Here is a 20,762-nt window from a genome sequence, read left to right as displayed (position 1 = left end):
ACTTTCTGTTTGAATAAAAAAAAATCCCACAAGGACTCAGAGGCAAAAAATATACAAATCAATTTTCACTGCAAAGTAAAGGAGCTGTTACAGTGGAGGATTACTGGACTGAATGTCAATATTTTGACATAGTATGAGTGTGTTTCGTGTTTGGTAACTGCAATCACTGTTGCTTTTGTTGTGGTTATCCACTTACAATGCTTGGTGTCAGTTTATTTATCTCTTGTAAAAATAAAGTACCATGTGTGTGTGTGAAAAAAAAAGAAAGAAAAATGAGAGACAAATTAATCCCATCAAAATGGCAAAGATTCTTTAAAAGTTATAAGATGAAGTTTTGCGAAGAACGAAGGGAAATGAACTTCTCGTAATTGCTTGTGGGTTTTTAAATTGGTACAACTGCCACAAGGGCAATTTGGCATATTTATAAAAAATCCTAGATGTATGCATTATCATATATCTGTCTTCCTGTGCTAGGTCTTATGCTAGGTAGTAGGAGAGTGATGGATGGTAAGTGAGATATTATTCCTGCCTTCCTGGTAGGAGAGACAACTAAATAAGCAATCACAATAACGTGATCATTTGATGAAGACTATAAAATAGATTTTCATATTTTTGCAATAATATCTGTGTATGTGTGCATGCAGAATATCAAATACACTAAAAGAATATATACCAGAAAAAAAATCCTCTAATGCTAAAAGCAGATAACTGACAACTCCACTTTAGACTCTTCTAGGAAATGACACATTTTGTCTTATTTTTTTTTTCCCCAAAACTATGGTTCGGAGTTGAAGCCCTGAGTAGGTCCAAAACTGTTTTGATAAACACCATCTTATTCTTGTTTGGGGACATCTTGTCCCTCCTCCCATTAAAATTTTAAGTGGTTTTGGAATTAAGTGGACTTGAGTTTCAGGACAGGCTTTGATTCTAATTATTAAAAAGATCTTGTACTACCAAAACAAAAAATAGAATAAAATATAAAAATCATGATTATCTCAATAAATGCAGGAAAAGCATTTGCAAAATTCAACATCCTTTCATGATAAAAATCTTGACATATTGGGCATAGAACAAACATACTTTAACATAGTAAAGGCCACGCACAACAAACTCACAGTTAACATTATACTCAATGGAGAAAATTGAAAAAATTTCCTCTAACTTCAGGAACAAGACAAGAATGCCCACTCCCATCACTCTTATTCAATATAATACTGGAAGTCCTAGCTAGAGTAATTAAGTAAGACAAATAAATAAAAGTCATCCAAATCAGAAAGGAAGAAGTAAAATTATCACTATTTGCAGATGATACGATTTTACATACAAAAATCCCAAAGACTCAAAGAACTGTTGGAAGTAATCAACAAATTTCATAAAATTGCAGGATATAAAATCAACATACAGAAATCAGCTGCATTTCTGTATACCAACAATGAAGTATCTGACAAAGAAATTACCCCATAAACAATAGCATCAAAAACAATAAAATACCTAGGAATAAATTTAACCAAGGAAGTGAAAGATCTGTATAACAAAAACGACAAGACTTTGCTGAAAGAAATTGAAGAAGACACAAACAAATGGAAAAACATCTCATGTTCATGGATTGGAAGAATATTGTAAAATGTCCATATTACCCAAACTGATCTATAGATTCAACACAATCTCTATCAAAATATCAAGGGCATTCACCACAGAAATAGAAAAAACAATCCTAAAATTTGTATGGAACAACAAAAGACTCCAAATATCCAAGGAAATCCTAAGGAGAAAAAACAAATCCAAAAGTATCACACTTACTGACTTCAAACTATACTACAAAGCTAGAGTAATATAAAAACAGTACAGTACTGGCATAAAATTAGACATATAGACCATTAGAACAGAATACAGAGCCCAGAATTAAACCCTCCGCATATGTGGTCAACTACTTGTTGACAAGAGAGCCAAGAATACCCAATGAGGAAAGAATAGTCTCTTCAACAAATGGTGTTGAAAAAACTGGATAAACACATGCAGAACAATGAAATTGAATCCCTATCTTACACCACTCACAAAAAGAGCTCTAATTGGATCAAAGACTTAAACATAAGACCTGATACTATACAGGTAAAGAGCCATAAAATTAAGACAAAATAAGCTCTATGATGATAAGCAGAGTTGTGGGAGCTACAGAGGAAGCAGTAGTTAATTAAATGTGCCCAGAAGAGGGCACACTTGAGCTCACACTTGGAGAAAGAATAGAATTTCACTAGAGTATGAACAGAAATACTACATGACATGACCCCATAAAAATAGAAGTGTGGTGTGGATGGGCAGAGGATTGTTTGGGACACCTGTCTGGGTCATGGGGCATGTTTGGACATGAGGTTTGGAAGACCCTTGAATGGCACGGAAAAAGTTGGGGATTTAGTCTACAGGCAACAAGAACCGACTGAAACATTCTGAGTAGGAAGGTGATGAGTGATGGGCTTTAACCAACATTAATAGTAGGGCAATGGGGGAAGGAGGAGAAAGCCTGAGGCAGAGAAGCCAGTTAGAAAATCAGAGTCTGATTTGGGGACAGTGGAGAGGAGGGACAGATGAGAGACATTTTTGAAGGGTAATTAATTTTGGGGACTTGGAGGCTATTAGTTCTCAAGGCTGAGCTAGCTAAAAGCTGGTTTTTATGTAAGACAGCTCCGAGGGGAGGTGGGGAAGAGAGACATGAAAGGTGGAGCAGGTTTAAGGATGAGATTGAGAGACTGGTTTGGAAAGTGTTGCTTTTGTAGCATAGCAGCAGACAACTGGTCAGGGTTAGAGAGAGAATTGGGAAACCTCATCAGACAGATAATAAAGTCATGAGAGCGGATGGACTCACCCAAGGAAAGAGGGAAGTCAGGAGAAAAGTGGAACCAAGGGAAAAACCGAAGGGAATGCCTGTGTCTATTGGTGGGTGAAGTGCCAACCAGCATAGTCACTGAGTATGAATGTAACCAAAGATGGGGGATACCCTGGAGGTGGCAGTATCAGAGAGATGAGGTAAATGGACTCTTCAGGATTCTGGGACCATATCACCCATGTTAGAATTGCTTCTCAGTGATGTGTCTTGGGCAAATTACTTGACTTCTTTGTGCCTCAGTTTCCTCAGCTGTAAAATAAGGATAATAATAGTATCCAAATAGAGTGGTTGTGAAACTTGAGTTAAAATAGGTGAAGTAATTAGAACAGTGCCTGTTACATAGAAAATGGTGTATGTGTTAGTCATTGTTTTGTTGTTACTTTCTAAAATAAGGTTTTAAAAGTAAAAACAGTAGAAAATATGCAGTCATTCATTCAGCCAAGTGCTTTTAAATTTTTTTCAATTATGCCATCTGGTTGTTTTGCGTCAGGCACTGCCTTTTTAGAAACTTTTTATTTTGCAAAGTTGCAAACATAGTACAGAGTTCCTAAATACTCTTCACCTTGTTTCTCATAAGGTTAACATCTTACATATATATTGAAGCCAGAAAATTAACATTAATACAGTACTGTTAACTAATTACCTTATTTGAATATTGCCTGTTTTCCACTGTCTTTTTTTCTTGTTCATGACCCATTTCAGCATCCAACATTGCATTTAGTTGCATCTCCTTGTTCCCTCCATTCTATGACAGTTCTGTCTTTTTCACGATCTTAACATATTTTAAGACTACTAGTTTTGTAGAAGGTCCATTTGGTCTTATCTAATGGTTTCTCATGATTAGGTTGAGGTTATGCATTTTTGGCAAAAATTCCACAGAAAGGATATTGTAGCCTCCTCAGTACACCATCTTGGGGGTATGATGTCAATATGTCTTATTACTGGTGGTATTAACTTGGATCACTCAGTTAAGGTGATGTCTATCAGCTTTCTCCATAGTAAAGATATTTTTTCCTTTGTAATTACTAACATGTAGGGAGATACTTTGGGAATGTAAAAATCATTTTTTCCATATAATTTCCCCAACTAATTTTAGCATTCTTTGATGGCTCTTGCCTGCAACAATTACTACTGTGGTGTCTGACTACTGGTGATTTTCTATTTTTAGTCATTCCTTCTACATTTATTAATTAGAATTCTGTCATAAGAAAGAGCTGTCCCTTTCCCCCCATTTATTTATTTCAGTATATATTTATACTTGTATTTATTTCAGTATGGACTTGGATACTTGGTCTTTGGGTTGTAATCCAATACTATCCTTATTTATTTTGTTATACAAATTTTGCCAGCTTTGGCCATTGGGACCTCCTTCAAGTTTGTCCTGTGTCCTATTGATGTGTCCCCATCATTTCTCAAGCACTTCCTAACTTTCTGGCATCACAAGATATTCCAGACTAATCTTGTCTTTTCCCTGCCATAGCTCTGGAATCAAACATTTCTCTAAGGAGCCCTGGGTTCCTTTTATTAGAGAATGGTATTTAGAAAACAAGCTCTGGACTCTAGGTATGATCATTGCTCCTAGGATGCCACTGCTTCCAGGCTCAGGGAGTACCTCTTTTTCAAGTGTCCTGGCCGTCTTTCTAGAAGAGATGTTCCCTGTGCTTTGGGGAAAAATATGGGTTAAAACAATGACACATTCAAATTATTATCCTTTTGAAAATAGTACTGGAAAACCAATACTCTTTGTTCTTTTTCCTTTTTCCTTCCCTAGTTCTCCAGTTTGGATTTACAACTATCTTTGTGGCAGCTTTTCCCCTAGCACCACTTCTGGCCTTACTGAATAATATAATTGAAATTCGACTTGACGCTTATAAATTTGTCACACAGTGGAGGCGACCTTTAGCTTCAAGGGCCAAAGACATAGGTAAGTTGGATTTGGGGTGTTTTTAAAAGATATTAACCACCTGGTAGATAAAATAAAACAGCTACCAGCTTTAGATTTTTACATATGGTTTTCACGTAAGATGACTCAACTAGCTCTTGCAAAAGAATAATTGTTAGCTTTAAATAATATTAGATAGGGCTTTCATGGTGGCACAGTGGTTGAGAATCTGCCTGTTAATGCAGGGGACACGGGTTCGAGCCCTGGTCTGGGAGGATCCCATATGCCGTAGAGCAACTAAGCCTGTGAGCCACAACTACTGAGCCTGCGCTCCGCGACAAGAGAGGCCGCGATAGTGAGAGGCCTGCACACCGCGATAAAGAGTGGCCCCCGCTTGCCACAACTAGAGAAAGCCCTCGCACAGAAACGAAGACCCAACACAGCAAAAATAAATAAATAAATAAATAAAAATAATAATAATAATATTAGATAACAAGTACAGCTACCTATTTGGAAATTTATAATTTCCAGTGCTAGGGAATTTGTGCTTAAATAGATTTTCAATTTGGTTGTTTCTATCCTAAGACTTTGGAATCTAAAAATTTGATTTATGACCACCTATTTCCTTTTTAAAGTAGATCTCCCATTTGCTTAACTTTGTTTTGCTCTTTCCTAAATGTTTGCCTGAGTCATAGGAAGTATGATCCAGTTTTTATAGAGGCAGAGATGGCCTTTGGTTTTTGACTAGAGATGCTGAGTTGAATCAGGTGCAGCCTCTCAAAAGCTGGCAGAGATCAGAGATTGTCTTTTATTCATTTCTGCATCCAGTGCTTAGGATAGAGCAGGCAGGTGCTCAGCCAGTGTGTGTAGAAGAGAATTCAGTGCATATATGCTTAACTCAGCGGTCTTTGAACATCCCGATGAAACAAACACACTCAATGAGCACCTGCTCTGGGTCAGTGCATCAGGAACTTGGTCCATAAAGATTAACTGGAGAGACCCTATAGGTACCCCCAAGGAGCTCCCAGTCTGGTGGCATCTTAACATTGCATGTGCCAATCTTATCAGATAGTGTTTGGTGCCTTATCATTGACCAGAATTCTCTACTTATATCTGAACCCGACTGATTTTTAAGTCATGAGCATGTGCACTTCCATGCAAACTCCTTCAATGCCAAGGTTTTTGAAGGTACAAATTCTTCCTCCTGGTTGCAAGAATCAGTATTTGGGATGGTGGAAGTACCTGTGCAAAGGACTATTGAAAATGAATTACCCCAGTTGTTTTTATAGTTATCACCTCTGCTGTTGTGTCTGGAATTAATTCAACACTTCTCTTTGAATAGGAATTTGGTATGGAATTCTTGAAGGCATTGGAATTCTCTCTGTTATTACAAATGCATTTGTCATAGCGATCACATCTGACTTTATCCCTCGCTTGGTGTATGCTTATAAGTATGGACCTTGTGCAGGCCAAGGAGAAGCCGGGCAAAAGTAAGTGTGCCATAAAGCCATCATGAAATCCCCATTTCCTAGCCATTGTGTGCTGTTGGACACTCAGACAGAAGCCTCTGCATTGGAGTACATGGGACACAAGCCCAGGACAGAAGGCCTGTAGTGGGGAGGTGGAAATATGATACAATAACACTTCTGGCCAAAGAAAACACATTCTGATCTATTGTAGGGTTGGAAGTCATACAAGTCATAGAAGTTTTAGGTGGAATCCAGTGTGAGAAAAGCAAATAATCATTTTCCCCCCTCCTGCTCACCATGAATTCAGAAGTGTGTGGTATGCTAATGTGTGTAGCAAAAAAAGTGTTCCATGATGTATAGTTATGCCATTTTTATGAGTTCATAAAAGTATAGTTATAATTTGATTCCTCTTGTGTCATGTGTAGACTCTGCAAATTTTACATGAGAAATGTGCAATCATGTGCCAAGTACTCACAAGGTATTCCATAAATATTTGTGGAATAAGTAACTGAATGATTCTTTCCTGGCTATGGACTTGACCAGTGTCTATATTACCACAGGCAAATTGGGTAAACTTAACTTGCTGAGAGATCAATACTATGGCATCACCTCAATGGTTCCCAAAACCAAGGCTCTGTATTTCTGGTCAGCCAAAGCCTTGGCAAAATTATAACATGTCCCCTAGCTTTCATTCCTACACCCTTGGAAAAAAGGTAAAAAGTCCCAACATACTTTAATGGGAAAAAATAAAACAACCCTGTTTGGCTAATGTCAAAATAATATAATTAACTGTGGGATTTAAATGTCTGTAGGTCAGAGTGGAATGTGTGTTGGGATCATAGAGTCCTTCTGGTTCCCCAGAAGTCATCTCACTTAGGCTCCTGCATATTCCTACAAGCAGCCCTGCCTCTTAGTTTACTAGTCTGAGCCAAACTAATTCATCCTCTATAGCCAGTGTAGTTCCATCAGCCCCCAAGGAGTACAGTGCCACCAGATCAAGTCAGCTAAATTTATACACACCTGACCTAGGTCCAATTTCATTATTCATCCTACATAAATGCTCTAAGGCATAGATAACTGAATGAGATAAAGCTCACAATCCAGCTATTTGAGGAAGCTTCTATAAAGTTCTTCACTAACCACGTGGCCATTAAAGGTGAATTATCTAGCCACTGTGAGCATACCATCCCATTTCAAGAGAGATTTAAAGACTTACATTGTACTATGCATGCATTTCTTTCTACCTGTAACTGTTGTGAACATTCTCTGCTTGACTCAGCCTAGAAATGCTTACCTTTGTTCAAACCACTTTCATGTATGTTTTGCATCTGATTCTCAAAACAACGCGGGTAGCGGGATATGCATTATTAGCCTCGCTTTGAAGAGCAGAAAGAGATTGAGAGAGGTTAAATCCATAATCACAAGGCAGAGTAACTGATGGAGCCCACACGAAGGTAAAGCCTAGACTCAGACAGTGCCCTTCATCCTGAACCTCACAGCCCTCGGGGCCCTTGCCAATAAGTGCTTATCCAACTCATCCAACAGTCAACTCCCTGGCGTTTAAATCTTGATGGTTATTTCCATTCTTCCGCTACTTCAAATATGGTAATACCTGTCTTGTTCTGGAGGAAACCAAAAAATAAAGTGGGAACATTTATGTGCTGTTGATAATGAATCAAAGCTTTAGAATTTTGACAGCCTATTAGATTTAAGACAATGTTCATAGTGATTAGAATTTCTCTAAATAGCCTCCTTAATTCAGTTTTACTGAGCTCTTTGGGCCTTTTTTTTTTTTTTTAAATAATGTTTCTCTTAAGAGCCTGTTGCTACCTTCAATATTTGTAGACCTACTTTTTATCTTCTAATCCATTAGTCGTTTTTCTTACTTTCAAATAGTTACATTTGTGTATGTTTCTTAATGAATCTTATTTTCTGCCCCACCAGCTACTCTATTATCCTTTTTAGGTTTTTTTCTTTTTCCAGTTTAAAAATGCTTCAGAGATGACTGAACTCATAGAGGAGCAGCACTGTCAAATTTTAGACATCATAGGCTTTTAAGGTAGCATGTGCAGTCAGAGTGAGATCCCACTTAGATTAAATCCGGCTGTGGAAATGCCATATTTCAATTTAAATTGACCCTAAATCAACAGTATTCCAACCAAACCAATCACCTTTCTCCAGAACTCCAGGCTTCCCTCACCTTACAGGTTTCCCTGGCTCCTCCATGGATGAGAATTTCACTCCTGTGTCCAGGGTCATTCAGTTCACAGGCCCCGTGTCCCTATGACAGCGTGCTTCAGTTATTCCTGGCTGCACATTCCCACCAGTCTCAACACTCGTCTGCTCAGCAGACGAGTCTTTAGCAGCACAGTGGGGAAGACATTCTCATTTTTCAGCCAGATCTGTACGTGAAAGGAATACTGTGGTTTGAGGCAGTGGTCTCCACACAGCGGGTACACAAGAATTTTTCAAATGTTTTCATCTTCCCTCTTAAGACATTCTGTCTTTCCAGCTGCCAGTGATCAGAGTGTTGTTCATTGCCTACAAAATGAAGTCACTTCGTCTTTCAGGGTATCTTCCCAAGGGTCCTTTAGAAAGAGCTTAGAGAACTAAAATCACCTCTAGGCAGACATCAGGAGACAGAAATTGTGAGGTCAAGTTGAAGGTGTATATTATAAAATTGTTCTGTCAATCAGAGTTAAAATTTCAATCAGCAAACTAAATTTTATTTCCAGAAAGCACAAATAACCAGTTTGATCCCTCACCCTCAATGAATGCAATAAACTAATTACTTTGTTATCAGGTAGACATGGCTTAGAGTTTGGGAACATTCTCTAAGGATATATGCAGGCCTTAGAAAATTACTGTGAGGTATATACCTGATCTAGTGGTATAAATCAAGCTGATTTTCCTGTAAAATAGTTATACCATAAGGAGTTAGAGATTTGATCAAGGACACAGTGCTCGAATTTTCACAGAATGAGCTACAAATACCTTAATGAACTATAAATAATGTATTTATATAAGCTATAAATCTATTAAATCGATCAACAACAAAACCAATTGCAAAGTTGTATTTCAGAAGATAAAGCTTATGGTTACAGAGGGCTACTCTTCTTATTTCATAATGTCTGACATTTTCAATGCAAGAAGTCAGAAGTCCACTTTCTTCTGTGCTTATCTCACTAGCCTAATTTATTACCTATAAAGTTATCTACAAATTAACCTATAAATAAATTAGTCATTTGTTTTCTACAAAGCATGTCTGATTTAAATGCACAAACCTGACCTTATTTCCCCTTGCTCTTTTGCCCTTTCAACCCTCTCCCCATGCTATTTGAGTCACAATGCCTAAAACCTCAAAAGCAAATTTAGTAGCAGAATTCAAAGCAGATGTGGCACATATATACAATGGAATATCACTCAGCCATAAAAAGAAACGAAATTGAGCTATTTGTAATGAGGTGGATAGACCTAGAGTCTGTCATACAAAGTGAAGTAAGTCAGAAAGTGAAAGACAAATACCGTATGCTAACACATATATATGGAATTTAAGGGGAAAAAAATGTCGTGAAGAACCTAGGGGTAAAACAGGAATAAAGACACAGACCTACTTGAGAATGGACTTGAGGATATGGGGAGGGGGAAGGGTAAGCTGTGACAAAGCGAGAGAGACGCATGGACATATATACATTACCAAACGTAAAATAGATAGCTGTGGGAAGCAGCCGCATAGCACAGGGAGATCAGCTCGGTGCTTTGTGACCGCCTGGAGGGGTGGGATAGGGAGGGTGGGAGGGAGGGAGATGCAAGAGGGAAGAGATATGGGAACATATGTATATGTATAACTGATTCACTTTGTTATAAAGCAGAAACTAACACACCATTGTGAAGCAATTATACTCCAATAAAGTTGTAAAAAAAAAAAAAAGACACTCTGCAGTGAGTTTGATCTGGAATCTACAAACTCAAAAGTCACCTGATTCTGTTCTCTCCCTTGAAAATGGTGATAATGATCACTAACTCATCCTTTTCCCCCACAGTAAAGGATGGAAAGCAATAAGTAATGAATGGTTTTAAAACCAGAATTCTCACATTTAAATAAATGTCTTCTCAGAAGTTACTTGGAAAACATATGCATTCTCATTCAAACAATGCTGCCCTTGCATAAGACATTTTTCTGAATCTTCTTTCTTGGAAATGCCTTTAGAGGCCATCTGCCAACCCCTTAAGAAAACTGATGACTTCATTATTTTATATTCTCAGGAAACTCTTCCTCTGTCTGATACTTTTTTCTCCTTCCCTCTCACTTCTCCCTGATCATCAGTGTAGCCTCGTCTTTCCTGTGTCTCACCTGGAGCTGGGGGTGTGTCACAGTGAGGATACATAGACCTCCTGCCAGCAAACTTAGCAGACATGGGATCCGCTGCTGCCTGTGACCTTCCTGATGTAACAATAGGTCACTGAGTTGACCCATGGATGCCACTGGCTGAACTCTATACGATGAAGTGTGGGAAACCTCATTTCCCTAAATTGATGATGCTCTCAACTGTTTGATGTTGGCAAGCTAAGATTCTACCACAGTGAAAAGAATTAGATAAATGCCTAGAAAATTCAGCATTAGCAGTTCCTCTTCTTCCTTGATTATGGAAATTATATGGAAGGAAGACTTACTAGTTCCATGTGTAATGCTTTGCACCCAGGAGTACATGCCCACTAAAGGCACATTTTCAACTAGATTCATGACTGACATTACATGAATATGCTTAATGAAGAGTTCAACTATGTCTCCCTTTTATCTTTTATTTTGAATGTAAGGTATTCAGCCTGTGAGACGGGTATTTCATTCGAATTTAGGCTCTCTATTGAGTTTTTTAAGAGTAGCCATGAGCAGCTTTAATCTTAGTAAAGCTCAGGGCTGCTGTTTGAGAGAAGAATGTAGGAGGGGTTGTAATTATTCCATTTCAATGCTGGGCCTGCTTTTGCCAGTTTCCAGAGCACCTTTCCCTTCCCACAGCTGAGCTCCTGAAAAGACTCTGTCCTATTCTGTATTTCACAAAACCGGTTCCCTCTCTGTGACAGCGAATCATCATCAAGCTTCTGTTTTCATGTCATATTCCAGGCAGTTCATAGATGAGGGAGAAATCATTTCAAATTATCTTTTTATGGAGTGATGGGAGAGGCCTGCTGCCAGTGGGAGTAGGGCATGTTACACACGCACTGACCATTGGTTTCACCCATGAGTGACTGTTGACAAATGGGTCCTTCTGCTTGGTTCATTTCTTTTAAGGCCACGATGAAACCAGTGACTTGTCTTGAGCAAGACAACACATGCACAGAACCCATGTGCTCTCAGAACTATGTTTGTGTTATCACTTGGGTTTGGTATTCAGCAACTTTGGACAATCACATCAGACATGTTAATGAAGAGAGTCTGAAGACCATGATTTATTCTTTCAATTAATAATTAAATATTTATTGACCTCCGAGGTGCATGAAATTAAATGAATAATACCACTCACATTTATTAAGATCTTGCTATAGGCTAAGCATTATATCACTTGCTTTACATATATCATTTCATTTCACTCCCACAATGACCCTATGAGGTGGACACTTCTGTTGCTTAAAGAGTTGCATAATTTGCCAAGATCACATGGCTAGAAAGCAGCAGAGCTACAATTTGACCCTAAAGCCCAAGTTTTTTGTATTGTAATATACTGACCCCCATTCCCCAACACAGAAAGAAAGCCATGTCCTCAAGAAGCTTATATCCCTGGGAGGTCCAGGCAATAGTTTTATTCCTGATCCATCTTCAAGACCTTGATAGAATCTCTGGTACTTTAATTTTCCTCCAATCAAATAAATTGAATTCAATATTTACTGGATTCCTACACTGCACGAGACTGTCCTAGGATACCAAAATATCTATCACACCTCTTCTCATCCAAAAAAGAAAAAAACCACTATAGTCCAAAGGAGAAGGCATACATGTATGCAGCCAACTCTAATATAAGCTATATGGCCATTGTGAAGTAAATAGAGCTGCACCACAGAGAGAAGGGAATGAGTCTTCTGACTGGGGGGATTAGGACGTTTTCACAAAAGAGGTGACATCTCAGTTGGTGAACACTATTACCACTTGTAAAACATGAGTAAGGAATCCCAAGAGAAAAGACAACATGAGCAGAGGCATGAAAGTATATGATACGTGAAAGGAACATAATCTAGCATGACTGTAGCATGGGATGTGAGTTGGGAGGGGGGTTATATTCATACTAGTTATATTCAGGGCATTATGAGAAATTATAGATAATCATTAATGAAGGAATGTGATTATGTGTGCATATGTGTGTGTGTCATCAATGAAAGAAGTGGTGACTTACTTATGCTGATCATGCAATGCTTTTGCCCATTTTACTGAAGCACTGATTGGGGTAGTGATGGTCTAGATGATGATTCTGCACATAAAGGACTATAACAAAAGAATGACTTGTTCTTCGTTCAACATACCCAGGGCTTTTCAGTGTATTCCAACTTGAGTGCTGTGACAAGGCAGGTCCAAGTAAGGCACCTATAACTGCAGGGATTTCTAGGAAGTAGAGCCTTGGTGAATTGGATGCAGAGGAGATCAGAGTCCTAATTAGAGAATCTGTTTTCTTTTGTAGGTGCATGGTTGGCTATGTGAATGCCAGCTTGTCTGTATTCCGAATTTCTGACTTTGAGAACCGATCTGAGCCTGAGTCTGATGGCAGTGAGTTCTCGGGGACTCCTCTCAAGTACTGTAGGTAAGTGTGGCACTCTGAGCCTCAGCTGGGCTGGCTCTGCCGTGGGGAGGTGTTGCTCAGACAGTGGCCCTTTTCGACTGAGTGGATTTACAGCTGTGGTTCTCAAACTTGATTATGCATTACAATCCCCTGGAGAATTTTTAAATCTCTTTTACACAGATTAAAACATAATCTCTGGGTGAAGCCCAGACTTCCAGATCCAGGAAGCCCATGCAAGAGGAACCCAAAGAGACCCCCACTAAGACATTATAATTAAAGTATCAAAAGTTAAGACAAGGAGAGAATATTTGAAGCAGCAAGAGAAAAACAATTTGTTACACACAGACATATGTCATTTTTGTGCACTTCGCAGATATTGCATTTGTTAAAAATTGAAGGTTTGTGGCAATCTTGCATCGAGAAAGTCTGTCAGTGCTGTTTTTCCAACAGCATTTGCTCACTTTGTGACTCTGTGTCACGTTTTGGTAATTCTCGCCATATTTCAGATTTTTTCATTATTATTATATTTGTTGTGGTGATCTATGATCAGTGATCTTTGATGTTACTATCATAATTGTTTTGGGGTGCTACAAACCCTGCACATATAAGACAGTGGACTTAATGTGTTCTGACTGCTCTGTTTCCCCATCTCTGCCTCTCCGTGGGCTCCCCTCTTCCCTGAGACACAGTATTGAAATTAGGCCAATTCAATTAATAACCGTACAGTGGCCTCTAAGTGTTTAAGAGAAAGGAAAGCCACACATCTCTCACTTTAAATCAAAAGCTAGAAATGACTAAGCTTAGTAAGGAAGGCAAGCTGAAAGCAGAGATAAGCCAAAAGGTAGGCCTCTTCCACCAAACAGTTTGCCAAGTTGTGAATGCAAAGGAAAAGTTCTTGAAGGAAAGTTAAAGTGCTACTCCAGTGAACACCCAAAAGATAAGAAAGTGAAACAGCCTTACTGATGATCTGAAGAAAGTTTTAGTGGTCTGTACAGAAGATCAAACCAGCAAAAACATTCCCTTAAGCCAAAGCTTCATCCAGAGCAAGACCCTCACTCTCTCAATTCTGTGAGGGCCAGGAGAGGTAAGGAAGCTACAGAAAAGTTGGAAGCTAGCAGAGGTTAGTTCATGAGGTTTAAGAAGCAGCACCCATAACATGCAAGTGCTGATGTAGAAGCTGCAGCAATTTGGTTCAAGTTGGCGGAGTGGAAGGACGTGCGCTCCCTCCCTCTTGCGAGAGCACCAGAATCACAACTAACTGCTGAATAATCATCGACAGGAAGACACTGTAACTCACCAAAAAAGGTACCCCACATCCAAAGACAAAGAAGCCCCAGTGAGATGGTAGGAGGGTCGCAATCACAATAAAATCAAATCCCATAACCACTGGGTAGGTGACTCACAAACTGGAGAACAATTATACCACAGAAGTCTACCCACTGGAGTGAAGGTTCTGAACCCCACATCATGCTTCCCAATCTGGGGGTCTAGCAATGGGAGGAGGAATTCCCAGAGAATCACACTTTGAAGGCTAGCAGGATTTGATTGCAGGACTTTGACAGGACTGGGGGAAACAGAAACTCCACTCTTGGAGGGCACACACAAAGTAGTGTGCTTATCAGCACCCAGGGGGAAGGAGCAGTGACCCCATAGGAGAATGAACAGACCTACCTGCTAGTGTTGGAGGGTCTCCTGCAGAGGCTGGGGGGCAGCTGTGGCTCACCATGAGGACAAGGACACTGGCATCAGAAGTTCTGGGAAGTACTCCTTGGTGTGAGCCGTCCCAGAGTCCACTATTAGCCCCACCAAAGAGCCTCTGGCTCCAGTGCTGGGTCCCCTCAGGCCAAACAACCAACAGGGAGGGAACTCAGCCCCATCCATCAGCAGACAAGCAGGTTAAAGTTTTACTGGGCTCTGCCCACCAGAGAAACACCCAGCTCTACTCACCACCAGTTCCTCCAATCAGGAAGCTTGCACAACACTCTTAGATAGCCTCATCCACCAGAAAGCAGGCAGCAGAAGCAAGAAGAACTAAAATCCTGCAGCCTGTGGAACGAAAACCACATTCACAGAAAGACAGACAAAATGAAAAGGCAAAGGACTATGTACCAGATGAAGTAACAAGATGAAACCCCAGAAACACAACTAAATGAAGTGGAGATAGGCAATCTTCCAGAAAAGGAATTCAGAATAATGATAGTGAAGATGATCCAAGCCCTCAGAAAAAGAATGGAGGCAAAGATCGAGAAGATGCAAGAAGTGTTTAACAAAGACATAGAAGAATTAAAGAACAAAGAGAGATGAACAATACAATAACTGAAATGAAAAATACACTAGAAGGAATCAACAGCAGAATAACTGAGGCAGAAGAACAGATAAGTGACCTGGAACAGAATGGTGGAATTCACTGCTGTGGAACAGAATAAAGAAAAAGAATGAAAAGAAATGAAGACAGCCTAAGAGACCTCTGGGACAAAATCAAATGCACCAACATTCTCATTATACGGGTTCCAGAAAAAATAAAGAGAGAGAAAAAGGACCCAAGAAAATATTTGAAGAGATTATAGTTGAAAACTTCCCTAACATAGGAAAGGAAATAGCCACCCAAGTGCAGGAAGCAGAGAGAGTCCCAGGCAGGATAAACCCAAGGAGAAACACACCGAGACACACAGTAATCAAATTGACAAAAATTAATGAAAAAGAAAAATTATTAAAAGTAACAAGGGAAAAATGACAGATAACATACAAGGGAACTCCCATAAGGTTAACAGCTGATTTCTCAGCAGAAACTGTACAAGCCAGAAAGGAGTCGCACGATATATTTAAAGTGATAAAAGGGAAGAACCTACAACCAAAATTACTTGACCCAGCAAGGATCTCATTCAGATTCGACGGAGAAATCAAAAGCTTTACAGACAAGCAAATGCTAAGAGAATTCAGCACCACCAAACCAGCTCTACAACAAATGCTAAAGGAACTTTTCTAAGTGGGAAACACAAGAGAAGGAAAGGACCTACAAAAACAAACCGAAAACAATTAAGAAAATGGTCATAGGAACATACATATCGATAATTGCCTTAAATGTGAATGGATTAAATGCTCCAACCAAAAGACGCAGGCTTGCTGAATGGATAGAAAAACGAGACCCATACATATGCTGTCTACAAGAGACCCACTTCAGACCTACGAACACATACAGACTGAAACTGAGGAGATGGAAAAAGATATTCCATGCAAATGGAAATCAAAAGAAAGCTGGAGTAGCAATACTCATATCAAATAGACATTAAAATAAAGAACGGTACAAGAAACAATGAAGCACACTACATAATGATCAAGGGATCAATCCAAGAAGAAAATATAACAATTATAAATATATATGCACCCAACATAGGAGTACATCAATACATAAGGCAAATGCTAACAGCTATAAAAGAGTAAATCAACAGTAACACAATAATAGTGGGGGACTTTAACACCTCACTTACACCAATGGACAGATCATCCACAAGAAAATTAATAAGGAAACACAAGCTTTAAATGACACAATAGACCAGACAGATTTAACTGATATACATAGAACATCCGAAAACAGCAGATTACACTTTATTCTCAAGTGCACATGGAACATTCTCCTGGATAGATCACATCTTGGGTCAAAAATCAAGGCTTGGTAAATTTAAGAAAATTGAAATCATATCAAGCATCTTTTCTGAACAAAACACTATGAGATTAGAAATAAATTACAGGGGAAAAAAATTACCAATGGCATTTTTTACAGAACTAGAACAAAAAATCTTAAAATTTGAGGAGGGGGAAGATGGCGGAAGAGTAAGACGCGGAGATCACCTTCCTCCCCACAGATACACCAGAAATACATCTACACGTGGGACAACTCCTACAGAACCACCTACTGAACGCTGGCAGAAGACCTCAGACCTCCCAAAAGGCAAGAAACGCCCCACGTACCTGGATAGGGCAAAAGAAAAAAGAAAAAACAGAGACAAAAGAATAGGGACGGTACTTGCACCTCGGGGAGGGAGCCGTGAAGGAGGAAAGGTTTCCACACACTAGGAAGCCCCTTCGCGGGTGGAGACTGCGGGTGGCGGAGCAGGGAAGCTTCGGAGCTGTGGAGGAGAGCACAGCAACACGGGTGCGGAGGGCAAAGCGGGGAGATTCCCACACAGAGGGTCAGTGCCGACCAGCACTCACCAGTCCGAGAGGCTTGTCTGCTCACCTGCCGGGGCAGGCAGGGCTGGGAGCTGAGGCTCGGGCTTCGGTCAGTCGGAGCGCAGGGAGAGGACTGGGGTTGGCGGCGTGAACACAGCCTGAAGGGGTTACTGCAACACGGCCAACTGGGTGGGAGTCCGGGAAAAAGTCTGGACCAGCCGAAGAGGCAAGAGACTTTTTCTTCCCTCTGTTTCCTGGTGCGCAAGGAGAGGGAACTAAGAGCGCCGCTTAAAGGAGCTCCAGAGACGGGCGAGAGCCGCGGCTAACAGCGCAGACCCCAGAGACGGGCATGGGACGCTGGGGCTGCTGCTGTCACCACCAAGAAGCCTGTGTGTGAGCACAGGTCACTCTCCACATCTCCCTTCCGGGGAGCCTGTGCAGCCCACCACTGCCAGAGTCCCGGAATCCAGGGACAACTTCCCTGGGAGAACGCATGGGGCACCTCAGGCTGGTGCAATGTCACGCCGGCCTCTACCGCCGAAGGCTCGCCCCGCAACCGCACCCCTCCCTCCCCCCGGCCTGAGTGAGCCAGAGCCCCCGAAGCAGCTGCTCCTTTAACCCCGGCCTGTCTGAGTGAAGAACAGATGCCCTCCGAGGACCTACACGCAGAGGCGGGGCCAAATCCAAAGCTGAGCCCCAGGAGCTGTGCGAACAAAGAAGAGAAAGGGAAATCTCTCCCAGAAGCCTCAGGAGCTGCGGATTACATCTCCACAATCAACTTGATGTACCCTGCATCTGTGGAATACATGAATAGACAACGAATCATCCCCAATTGAGGGGACTTTGAAAGCAAGATTTATTATTTTTTCCCCTTTTCCTCTTTTTGTGAGAATGTATGTGTATGCTTCTGTGTGAGATTTTGTCTGTATAGTGTTGCTTTCACCATTTGTCCTAGGGTTCTATCTATCCGTTTTGTTTTTTTGTTTCTTTGTTTTCTTTTTAAAAAAAGTTTTTTCTTAATAATTATTTTTTATTTTAATAACTTAATTTTATTTTATCTATATTTTATTTTATCTTCTTTCTTTCTTTCTTTCTTTTCTTTCTACTTTTTCTCCCTTTTATTCTGAGCCATGTGGATGAAAAGCTCTTGGTGCTGCAGCCAGGAGTCAGTGCTGTGCCTCTGAGGTGGGAGAGCCAACTTCAGGACACTGGTCCACAAGAGAACGCCCAGCTCCACATAATATCAAACGGGGAAAATCTCCCAGAGATCTCCATCTCAACACCAGCACCCAGCTTCACTCAACGACCAGCAAGTTATAGTGCTGGACATCCTATGCCAAACAACTAGCAAGACAGGAACACAACGCCACCCATTAGCAGAAAGAGGCTACCTAAAATCATAATAAGTCCACAAACACCCCAAAACACACCACCAGATGTGGACCTGCCCATCAGAAAGACAAGATCCAGCCTCATCCACCAGACCACAGGCACTAGTCCCCTACACCAGGAAGCCTACACAACCCACTGAACTAACTTTAGCCACTGGGGACAGACAACAAAAACAACGGGAACTACGAACCTGCAGCCTGCAAAAAGGAGACCCCACACACAGTAAGATAAGCAAAATGAGAAGACAGAAAAACACACAGCAGATGAAGGAGCAAGATAAAAAACCACCAGACCTAACAAATGAAGAGGAAATAGGCAGTCTACCTGAAAAAGAATTCAGAATAATGATAGTAAAGAAGATCCAAAATCTTGGAAATAGAGAAAATGCAAGAAACGTTTAACAAGGACCTAGAAGAACTAAAGATGAAACAAGCAACGATGAACAACACAATAAATGAAATTAAAAATACTCCAGATGGGATCAATAGCAGAATAACTGAGGCAGAAGAACGGATAAGTGAGGTGGAAGATAAAAATAGTGGAAATAACTATTGCAGAGCAGAATAAAGAAAAAGGATTGAAAAGAACTGAGGACAGTCTCAGAGACCTCTGGGACAACATTAAATGCACCAACATTCAAATTATAGGGGTTCCAGAAGAAGAAGAGAAAACGAAAGGGACTGAGAAAATATTTGAAGAGACTATAGTTGAAAACTTACCTAATATAGGAAAGGAAATAGTTAATCAAGTCCAGGAAGCACAGAGAGTCCCATACAGGATAAGTCCAAGGAGAAACACGCCAAGACAGATATGAATCAAACTGTCAAAAATTAAATACAAAGAAAACATATTAAAAGCAGCAAAAGAAAAACAACCAATAACACACAAGGGAATCCCCATAAGATTAACAGCTGATCTTTCAGCAGAAACTCTGCAAGTCAGAAGGGACTGGCAGGATATATTTAAAGTGATGAAGGAGAGAAACCTGCAACCAAGATTACTCTACCCAGCAAGGATCTCATTCAGACTTGATGGAGAAATTAAAAGCTTTACAGACAAGCAAAAGCTGAGAGAGTTCAGCACCACCAAACCAGCTTTACAACAAATGCTAAAGGAACTTCTCTAGGCAGGAAACATGAGAGAAGGAAAAGACCTACAATAACAAATCCAAAACAATTAAGAAAATGGGAATACGAACATACATATCGATAATTACCTTAAATGTAAATGGATTAAATGCTCCCACCAAAAGACACAGACTGGCTGAATGGATAAAAAACAAGACCCATATATATGCTGTCTACAAGAGACACACTTCAGACCTAGAGACACATGCAAACAGAAAGTAGGGGGATGGAAAAAGATATTTCATGCAAATGGAAACCAAAAGAAAGCTGGAGTAGCAATTCTCATATCAGACAAAATAGACTTTAAAATAAAGACTATTAGAAGAGACAAAGAAGGACACTACATAATGATGAAGGGATCAATCCAAGAAGAAGATATAACAATTGTAAATATTTATGCACCCAACATAGAAGCACCTCAATACAGAAGGCAAATGCTAATAGCCATAAAAGGGGAAATCAACAGTAACACACTCATAGTAGGGGACTTCAACACCCCACTTTCACCAATGGACAGATCATCCAAAATGAAAATAAATAAGGAAACACAAGCTTTAAATGATACATAAAACAAGATGGACTTAATTGATATTTGTACGACATTCCATCCAAAAACAACAGAATACACATTCTTCTCAAGTGCTCATGGAACATTCTCCCAGATAGATCATATCTTGGGTCACAAATCAAGCCTTGGAAAATTTAATAAAACTGAAATTGTATCAAGTATCTTTTCCGACCACAACACTATGAGACTAGTTATCAATTACAAGAAAAGATCTGTAAAAAATACAAACACATGGAGGCTAAACAATACACTACTTAATAATGAAGTGATCCCTGAAGAAATGAAAGAGGAAATCAAAACATACCTAGAAACAAATGACAGTGGAGACACCACGACCCAAAACCTATGGGATGCAGCAAAAGCAGTTCTAAGAGGGAAGTTAATAGCAATACAATCCTACCTTAAGAAACAGGAAACATCTCGAATAAACAACCTAACCTTGCACCTAAAGCAATTAGAGAAAGAAGAACAAAAAAAGCCCAAAGTTAGCAGAAGGAAAGAAATCA

General features: G+C 40.0%; 1 protein-coding gene across 1 annotated transcript in view; it reads left to right on the top strand.

The window, feature by feature from the left end:
- ANO4 (anoctamin 4) overlaps nt 1–20,762 on the top strand; it is a 422,274-nt gene that overhangs the window by 387,002 nt on the left and 14,510 nt on the right. The window contains exons 23-25 of the mRNA XM_081248924.1: nt 4,653–4,805; nt 6,106–6,253; nt 12,901–13,020. Of these exons, the coding sequence (XP_081105050.1) occupies nt 4,653–4,805; nt 6,106–6,253; nt 12,901–13,020 (421 nt within the window). The remainder of the gene's footprint in view (nt 1–4,652; nt 4,806–6,105; nt 6,254–12,900; nt 13,021–20,762) is intronic.

Source organism: Mesoplodon bidens (genome assembly GCF_964165515.1).
Source record: "Mesoplodon bidens genome assembly, chromosome: 11".
In the NCBI taxonomy this organism is placed as follows: Eukaryota; Metazoa; Chordata; class Mammalia; order Artiodactyla; family Ziphiidae; genus Mesoplodon; species Mesoplodon bidens.
The sequence above is the reverse complement of the archived record's forward strand: the minus strand, read 5'-3'. Positions and strand labels throughout refer to the sequence as shown.